The sequence below is a fragment of the Cibotium barometz genome, chromosome 37 (assembly GCF_041138505.1).
Source record: "Cibotium barometz isolate CiBa-2024 chromosome 37, ASM4113850v1, whole genome shotgun sequence".
Classification (NCBI taxonomy): domain Eukaryota; kingdom Viridiplantae; phylum Streptophyta; class Polypodiopsida; order Cyatheales; family Cibotiaceae; genus Cibotium; species Cibotium barometz.
The window spans coordinates 2,491,702-2,501,639 of NC_141082.1; the positions used below are offsets into that span (position 1 = coordinate 2,491,702).

The window sequence follows — 9,938 nt, forward strand, 5'->3', positions numbered from 1 at the left end:
TCCTTGATGGGAGGGATCCAATGATGTGTGACCCAACTGGCATCTCAACCTAAATTGTCGATATTGTGGTAGGACTCAATATAGTGCATGGTGAGAGGGAGGTCCTCGCCCGATGGTGATTGATTGCGGAAGGCCATGAGGCTAACCTTGTTGAGGTAAGGGGCTATGACATGACACTCTACCAAAGGATAGGTGACCCTAAAGATGTTTTTGAGGGGGGCTTTGACTTGGGTGTGATTGATTGCGGAAGGCCAAGAGGCCGACCTTGTTGAGGTAAGGGGATATGACATGACACTCTACCAATGGATAGGTGACCCGAAAGATGTTATTAAGGGGGGCTTTGACTTGGGCGTGAATGAGGGTTCCTCGGATGATGCAAAGAATGGCAGGATCTAGGGAGCATGAATCATTCTTAATCGTCCCTAATGTTGAAGGCATGGAAAAGCGGTTGACTGCCATGGCCTTTCAAAAGTTATTAGAGATGGCATGCCTGGCCTATGAGCCCGCAAATTTTTTATAGCTCTATTAGAGTCCAAAAACAGTTGAAACTGAAGATAGAGGAAAATGCTTGCTTCTTTGGACTAAGCACATTGTGTACCCCAATACCATCTCACATGAAGAACTTGGAGAGCTCGAAGACCTCCTTGCGGAGCTAGAGCATTTAGAAAAGCATAAAGGGGACCAAGAATATTCAAACAACTTCGATGAAGGTGAAGAAGAAGAGAACAAAGACAAAAAGGGGGCAAGATGAGGAGAAGAAGGATGAAAAGAACCCAAAAAGGACATAGACAAGGATGACCAAGGGTCAGGGGACCAAAAGCCAGATTCAGAGACAGATAAACACCCCAAGTAGGACCAAGAGAAAGAGAAAGACTCCCACGGCCCAGCAAGAAAAGGAACAACAGTCGGAAGGGGGTCAAGGCCAACAACAGTCCAACAAGTCTACACAGGAAACACAAAAGCCAGAAGAACATAGAGAAACTAAAGAAAGGGATTAGTCAGTGCAACCCATAAAACTGTTTGATTTCTTGGATCTAACCTCTCCAATAAGCCCCTGCAAAGTAAGCACCATAAGCCTTGCCATTACCCAGACCACAAAAAATTCAGGATACCCAAAGGATTTCCAACTACAGTTCGTGAAGGAGACTCATGGCTAGAGCTGGTAATCCTGTGGCATACTCTACTATTAGAACATGACGAAAGTACAAGAGAAGAGAGTTCAGACGAGGAGTGTCAACCTTCACCAAAAAAGGGAGAGCCTCAGGGTACAACTTCATGTACACCACATACTACAGTCTCCCGATATCTACAAAATGGAGTTGCCTTTGCTATAGGAACACCTAGAGTCAAGATAGTGACAGTGGAACATGGACCACTTAGAGCATGAGAGGGTTGGCTAGCACAGATCAGTCAAGCAAAACTTATTCACTAAAGAAACCATGGAAAATCAACCAGCTTGGTGGCTCGCTTGGTTTGCCAGAGGCCCCCAATATAGGAATACATCTCGCAAAGTACCAAACTTAACAAAGAATTGATCTGCAATGCATGCCAATCAAGAGGATCTACCCATGGCAGAGGTACTTCAAGAGAGGCCACAAACTCCTCCATGATAAACTTTCCAAAGCTTCCCTCTCTGCTGCCTGGTGAAGCCTTAATAGAACAGTGGATACTCGAGGTAATGGGTATATTCATGGGCAATACATGCCAATCAAGAGGATCTATCCATGGAAGAAGTACGTCAAGAGGCAAGCCACAAACTCCTCCATGATAAACTTTTCAAAGCTACCCTCTCTATCGCCTAGTGAAGTCTTAACATAATAGTGGATGCTCGAGGTAATGGCTATGTTCATGGACGAGCACAAGGATTTTGAAGTCTTACATGTCGAGGTGAAGAACTCTCGAGAATGGCATATTTACCATGAAAGCGAAGTTCAACAATTGGCCTTTAATTTCACTATCGACCCAACTCTGAGGCAGATCCATGGCTATTATGAGCCCGCCAAGTACTTACCTTCCCGACACCAAGGGATGTTTCAGGAGTGCTTTATGACATAATTTTACCAATGCGACATGTCAAAGATTTTCCAACCATTTTCTATATATCCTCTGCCTCAACATGACGCCATCAAAAACTTCACTCACACCGCTCACAATACAATAGCACTTCCAAGGACATAAGCTAGACTAGGCAAGGGGGTTGTTTTCTTTTCCGTACACACATTTGGTAATCCCCACCCTAGCTTAGGTATTCCACATTGCATATGAAGAGAACAAGTTCTGGGCACCCCGTAGGTGTGGGCGGTCAAGCAAAGCCCAAATGTATATACGTGCCTTACGAGGGTGTGGGAAGACACTTTTTGCAATACAAACTACAATTGAGCTCAAGCTTTGAGAGCTCCTCTATTCTTGCTTGTCTTCTTATCCTCTTGTTTCTTGCATGCTTCCATGTCTATGTAGGTTCTTGGCTATCCATGGACTCTTGTAGAGCTTGCTTGCTTGCATGTGAATGCCTGAGTATATGTGTGTGCATGAGGTGAGCTTGCTTGCTTGATTCTTGCTTTTGAGAATAGCTAGGTGTGGAGTGCGAGTGAGAGATTGAGAGAGAGAGAGAGAGAGAGAGAGGGAGTGAGGGAGAGATGGAGTGAGTAGAGAGGAAACTTGCTACCTTCTCCCTCTTGTGTAGTCAAATTACAGAGGTCCAAGAATTGGATCAGTAGAGCTTGAGGGCTTGACAACCCTTGAGTTCTCCATTCCTGCAAAGCAATGCACTATCACGACTCTAGACGGGTTAGTACTCCGTGGTATTGACATGCTTGTTGTGAGACTACTTCTCTACACAAGGATATCTGTGGGAGTCCATCTATAGGGAGCAAAACCGGTACTTTAGGAGCAATACAAGACTTCGGACTGGCAATCTTGTTCACATCATGCATGTAAAAAGTTCACAATGGCTAGACGAGACCAGGAGATGCAAATTAACATGAACGAGCCTTCTAAGAGAATCTCAAATATTAAACGTTGGCATGTGTTATTTTCCTCACAAGACGGTTGCTTCTACACGACACTTATTAGAGGATGGATAACCACTATATGACCCTCTTTTTGCAGACATTCTGGAGTTTGGCCAAGCTGTAGATCTTATTTGGATTCTCCAATCTGGTCATTGCTCTTGCTATTCATTGATATTGCTGCCATTAAAAATGCGTGTAAGCATATGCAGAGGAGCATCATGAGATAAAGGACGAGAAGGAGAGAAGGGGAAGAAGGAGAAAAATGTGTGTGCGCATATGCAGAGGAGTAGCATGAGATAAAGGAAGAGGAGGAGAGAAGGGGAAGAAGGAGAAAAGAAGATCAAAAAAGAGAAGAGAGGAAGACAGTGGCAGTGGGTTCCGAAGCAGCACCAGAAGAGATGCAGCAGGAGTCACTGCAGCTAGCAATTTACATGATCAAACTCAGTGACAACAGTGTTGGAAATTGGGTAGTCAGCCAAGAGTTAGGTCTCTAAGAATGAGCTCAAGAGAATGTTTTTGCAGGCTAAAAGGAGCAAACATATACAAAATGAATCCCCAGAAAGAGCACTTGGAGCAGCCAGCACCCTCTGTCCTTGCTAGTGGGAGGAGCGCTGGTTTCTCTTACTGGTTCTAGCACTCTCAAACCAGTGAGAATCTATCTACAAGCCCCCTGTTTCTGAACATTGCCCGTCTTCGGCTCTTCCACTGTGCCTTTAGCAATGAGGTGCAGATGAATATCACATACACCCAGCAGGGCAGCCAAATCCAGCAATGGCCAGTAACAGTTCCCAGCCTGTCGCCAGAAAGCTCCTGCAGTACAGCACCTCAAACCTCGAGCGTCCACACACACAAAATGTTGGCACACTAGTTCGAGACATTATATAGACTCAATTTTTAAGATAAATTTGCACAATTATATCTTGTCAGTAGAGCGGGTTTTATGGGAGGAGAGGTTTTTTCTTTGTATGTGTTTGGGGGGGGGGGGGGGGGGGGGTTTCTTCTGCAAGATTGTCACACACGAACAGTGATTTTGCTCTAAAGCCGCAACACCTGTGCTCTTTTGCTCTATTTATCCAACTAACCTTGCACCGTCTTTGCACTCCTAATTCACAACAAAAAAAAGTGCATCGGCTTGTTGAAAATAGTCTAGCAAGTGAGTTATTACCAACCTCCTTAATGACCACAATTGACAATCCTGAAAGCTAAAATCTCAATCTTTAAGCAAGTTGCCCTCACAAGAGAAAATAATCAGGCCTGTACACTGGGCAGTGGCACAAATACTGTCACCTGACCTCTGCTTTGGCTCTAATGCCTCAACTCATACGTTGTTCTGTTTGAAAATACCATCGTTTACACTATATCTGACAGATCTTGAGGTCTCCTTGAGCTTCTAGAATCGAATCAAAACAGCTGAGATTGCTTCAATTCACTTTTTAAAAGAAAATCTACAAAACGATCTTGTCACAATGCCCTGTGCATCAGTGATCTGTTTGCATCATTTTACGAATGTTACGAACTTTACCTTTAAGGATCTAGAGTCTCTTTGTGCTTCTACAAAAGTTTGGGTGACATAGGCAACAGTCTACAAACAATGGACAAAGTCAGACAGGCTACAACCGGCCTCATTGGGAACCAAATCCTGGGAGGTACATCCCAACCCCTTGAGCAAGTTGAGCTTACACAAGAGAATTGCTTACCAGCAGCACAAAGCAAAGTAAATATGCTCACTCCTTAATGTCAGACTTCTAATAGTGAGTTGTCAACCATTGCGCTCAACTTAAAGACTGGAAACCTTTGAAAAACAGGCTTCTCTTAAAAAATGACAATGTGCATATTTTAATCTCACAAAAAAAAATGCACCTCCACTCAACAACTGGCACATTGCAACATGTTTGTATTGCTGAAGGTTGAACACTAGTAACTACCAACCCACTAAGTACGAGACCAAAACCACTTTTGCGAATAAATAATAAAGAAAAAACCTACTAAGCATCACACTTCTCGATGCCATTATCCAAAGTATGGTTGATACAATGTGCCTCCTAACCCTGCCATATAAACTTCAGCCTTGCCATATGCACCAAGAGAACACGGATGAAAACTCCATGTCCTGAATTCATTTTCAATGCTCCCCCAGTAAACGAAGTGTGTAAAGATAGCACCATAAGAGACTAGAGGGGAATACCTGACATTAAACAATCCAAGCCAATGCTGTTGCTTTCATTTTTTGTGACGACTAGTGGCCTTTGCTGCTTCATCACAGGAAGAAGGGAAGAGTTCCACATAGCGACTCCCAAGCATCATCTTGTCTCTAGACATTGCTTGCTTAGACTGACTAGGTCCATCAAATTCAACATATGCCTCACCAGTAGCACGGCCATCTGAGTGTACCACAAAATGGATGTTCTTATCCTTTAGGTCAAAATCCTTGAAAAACTCCACAACATCCCTCTTGGATGCTGAGAAAGGGAGACCCCTAAGTTTTAAAACACCCGTATGCTCCAGGTGCTCCTTATCAGAGGAGGATTTTAAAGTAGGAATGGAAGGGGACACCTCTCCAGGTCCAGGCTTTTCCTGTTCCATAACCTCGGCTGCCACTGCCAGGTAGTACTCGTGCTTCTTGCTGCGGAAAACCTCTATGTAACGTTGCCCCATATTCTGCTTGTTTCTGTGAAGAGCGAACTCTACTTGCATCGGCACACCAAAGACACAGTAAGCCTCTCCCGAGAAGCGGCCTTGCTTGTGGGTGAGCAGGACATCCACCACATCCAGCCCTCTAAAGAAGTCGTAGACATCACTCTCTGTGCAGTTGAAAGGCAGGCCCCGCAGGCGGACCACTGGAAAAGCCCGTGATAAGGCAGAGAATGGCGAGAATCCAGGACCTCTAAAGAAGGGTGGCGGCATCAATGGGGGTGAGCGTGGGATGTGAGGGCTTCTTGGCTCCAAGGGCAAGGGCAAGGGCAAGGGAGGGGGTGGGGGTGGGGGCGAGGCTGCGAGATGATGGCTGAGGGGGAGGGGGGCTGAAGGAGGGGGAGAAGAGCGCGAACGGAAAGGGCTCAAGCTGGACGATAAAGATGCAGAGGAGCCTGCTGAAGGATAAGAGGCGATGAGGGCTGAAGAAGAGGGCGAAGTGCTCCCCAGATGGCTAGGATTTCGTCCTGAATTACTCGGGAAGTTAGGGTTTACTCCTGTACTGCTCAGATGGTTAGGGTTCAGACCAGTACTACTCAGATAATTAGGGGTCAGACCTGCACTGCTCAGATGGTTAGGGTTCGGACTCGTACTACTCAGATGGTTAGGGTTCATGCCTGTGTTGTTGAGATTGTTAGGGTTCGAAGACGGCGCTGGGGCAGAGCTGGGGGGAAGAGAGTGATGGTAGGAAGAAAACATACCAGATGCGGCATGACCACCACCACTACCATCATGGGAAAGAGGATGCTGCGAAGAAGGGGGTGAAGGACCTGCCGCAAAGTAGGAACTTAGAGAAGCGGCGATGCTTGACTGCAGAGCTGCTGAAGACGAGGAGAAGTAGGGGTTCTGGTTCTGATTTTGGCTGAGGTAGTATGATGCAGCGGCGGCACCGCCGTGAAGAAGGCGCTGCCTCTTCACATCGTACTCGTAGCCATCTGCTGCTGCTCCATCTCCTTGGCCCCCCATGCTCCCGGGATGGTTTCTACGAGAAAAAACAGACGCGTCGTGCTGAGGCCTTAGAATTTCTCTGGAAAAAAGAACACTCGCTGCCACAAGACTTACCTCTCCGCTGCCGCTCCTCCTCCACCTCTGGGAAACATTGCTCTTTCTACGCTCCCTCTTCCAAGATTTTCTGTTTCTTGATGCATTATCAAACAAACCCTAGGAGGCCTTTCCCTTGAGCCCCTCTCCACTAGGGAAAAAGGCCCCACCGGTTGGCCGATTTCCTGGCCGTCATGGTTGAATTGGCGTGATTTGGTACATTTTTCCCTGCCATCTTGGTTGGCCGACCATTGGCCTTTCTTGGCCGTCGTGGTTGAATTGGCGTGATTTTGTACATTTTTCCCTGCCATGTTCGCCTTTCTTGGTGGTGGCGTGATTTGGTATATTTTTTTGAAAAGCAATACGTGCTCTTTCTACGGTTATGATTCTCTCTCTTGCCATGTTGGCCTTTCCTGGCCGTCATGGATGCGTTGGCGTGTTTTGGTACATTTTTCCTAAAAGCAAGTATGGTTAATCGAGGTGGTGTAATTTGGGACATTTTTTCAAAAAGGAATACTTGACAGCTCTAATTCCCTCTCCTGTCGTGTTGGCCTTTCCTGGCCGTCATGGTTGAATTGGCGTGATTTGGTACATTTTTCCTAAAAGCAATACTTCCTTTTAGAAATACCTGGTACATTTTTCCAAAAGAGCAATACTTGCTCTTTCTACGCCTGTGATTCTCGCTCCTGCCACATGAGACTGTGTGTCAAGTATTTGTTATATTTTAAATTTGTGTTATAATAATCACAAAAACTAAAGGTGTCTCTTCGACTATAGCCTAGTGGTAGTTATGGGTTCAAATCTACCTGAACGGCCATGATCTACCGTAGCAAATCATTGATGGAAACCTCATTACTTGCATAACCATTGATGTATGGTGTAATATTGAGAAGAATGCAAGGGAGAGGGTGAGCTTGACCTCCTTACTCAAACTTCTTCACATACACACACACACACATACACACAAGAGAGATGAATGGTTGAATTTTCTTCTTCCTTCTTCACTTTTCTACAACCGTGACATAAAGATAAGAGTACATACTATAATGGAAAGTACTTTCTTACTAAAACATACGAGGTCGGTTGTGAAGTAGCAACTTCATTAGTTAGATTTAGGGATTATGGTTATGGGCTCAAGTATAAAAGGGGGCTCATGGGCCATTATGGGTATCTTTGGACATTTTATCTTTTGGACAATCTTGGAGCCTTTGGTTTTCATATATTGGGCTTATGAAATGCTATTTCCATCCTCTTGGTAAAAGGCTAAATCAGTTAGGCATCATGGTATTGGATGTGATTACCTCCTTAATTACATGCAAGCTTTCATGGCAATTCCCATATCTTAGCTTTCAAGTTTTGCATTAGTCCTTCATTACAATTGGTATTTGAACTTTGCTTTGATCTTGGTAGCATTTGTTGGTGATGAGAGTTAGTGTTAATCATTTTTTATTATATACTAATCACCATTTTTAAACATCATATTTTGTGAGTTTAGTGCACAATTTCCTTGATTAGTGACTTTTTTCATCAAATCTTTTCATAAACCTTAGTTTTCTTCTTCAACATTTGATTAGTGATTTCTTTTATCAAATATTTTCATAAACCGTAGTTTTCTTCTTTCACGTTTTCATAAACCGCAGTTTTCTTCAACATTTACCTAGTTTCCTTAGATTCTTGACAGTTTGCAATGTATTGGTTGCACACATACTGGTTGGTGGTTGCTGTGAAAATCTTGGTGCAAAATTTATCAAGAAAGTGTGTAGACTACATATCTATCAGATTTGAACAAATTTATGTGAAGGTTATAGTTCTGTTGCAGATTTGAGCAAATTTATGTGAAGATTGTAATTCTATCACATAATTTGAGCAAGACTTATGTGCAATTTACAGTTCTATTATAGATTTGTGTAGAGTGGAACCTTGGTGCAAATTTAAGTAGCTACAACATCAAAGTGTAGAAATTAACAAATCTTGGAATAGTATTCAAGACAAGTCTACAACAAAGTTGAGTGCAAACATGGTTTGAGACAGTTTCTTGATAAAAATTGGTAGATTAACAACCAACTACATATTCAAGGCAATTCAAGGGCAGATTTTAGTAAATCTTGGTGTAGAGTTGAAGCTAAGCAAGATTTTGGAAGTGCATACATTGAGTAAGTGCTTAATCTCTTATCCTTTACAGTTATTGATCATTTTCTTGCAAAGAAAGCTTACTATGCAAGCAAAGATTGTATAGAAAAGTTGAGAAAGAAGTAAACAAGTGGACAGCAAGTTAGTGTGATTGTGCAAGGTTAAGATGATAATTGGCTTAATCACGATGATTACTATATAAACAAGAAGATTAAGGATTGAATCTTATAAGTATTGCATCACTTGGTGATTTAGAGCAGTTGGACAGTTTCTTGATCAAGAAAGTCATTAACAATAGCTTATTAGTGCTAATCTTATCTATGTTGTCTTCAATACCTTGACGACAACACATGTAACATTTCTACATAGGGTATCTTATCATCAAAAGGGTATATTTTTTTGGCAAGGATTTTTGAGCGAGCGCTTTTTGGTGTTTAGGCTAGCGGTTTCTCTCTCTACACTTCCTTCCCTCTATCAGCTCTCTATGGTCTCGCACAGTACGACTCATGGTGACAGTAGAGGAGAGTAGTGGATGGATACAAGAGCACTATACACATTACAACTCATTTATAACTATCAATGCATATCAAGTTATAACTACCATTACAACTCGTTTACAAAGTCACCATATTATGATCTTAAACTTCCATTTTATATTCCCTAGCAAACTACAAGCCCACAACATTACATGGCAAACACCCTACGACATGACACGATCATTTGTACTTCTTTACAAAGATACCCTATGAAAGCATTTTGGGCCTCAACTATTATCTTCGCCTTTTTCGGTCTACGCTAGCTTGCGAATGAAGGTGGAAACTTCATCTCTTAGAGGATCCTCCTTTGCCTCTTCAATGATGCCAAAAACTCTCCACATCCTAATGGTTGAAGCTGCTTTCACCTCTAGCATGTTCTTGTCTACAAGGTCTACCGCTTCGCATGTTTTTAGCTTCTTGTAGAGCTCATTTACTTCAGACATTGTTGTCCATGCCTCCAAAAATAATGGCATCCGATGATCTGGGTTCCTTTTCCTTGAGTTGCATGAAAGATTGAAGAGCTTTACTT

At 43.2% G+C, this 9,938-nt stretch overlaps 1 protein-coding gene across 1 annotated transcript; it reads right to left on the reverse strand.

Annotated features, from left to right (window-relative positions):
- Positions 1-4,890: 4,890 nt before the first annotated feature.
- On the reverse strand, positions 4,891-6,917 carry LOC147616837 (uncharacterized). Its single transcript, XM_086776471.1, has 2 exons — positions 6,765-6,917; positions 4,891-6,684 (listed from the first exon to the last, which is right to left on the reverse strand). Exons 1-2 carry the CDS (start codon positions 6,848-6,850, stop codon positions 5,232-5,234), a joined length of 1,539 nt encoding a protein of 512 aa, XP_086632597.1. The 5' UTR covers positions 6,851-6,917; the 3' UTR covers positions 4,891-5,231.
- Between the last annotated feature and the right edge of the window lie 3,021 nt (positions 6,918-9,938).

What these genes read in the sequence shown, in the direction of transcription:
- LOC147616837 (XM_086776471.1), bottom strand. Translation starts at nt 6,850, where the DNA reads ATGCATCAAGAAACAGAAAATCTTGGAAGAGGGAGCGTAGAAAGAGCA. An exon ending in GGAGGAGCGGCAGCGGAGAG is followed by an intron (nt 6,685 to 6,764) that starts GTAAGTCTTGTG and finishes TTTTTCTCGTAG; the next exon opens with AAACCATCCCGGGAGCATGG.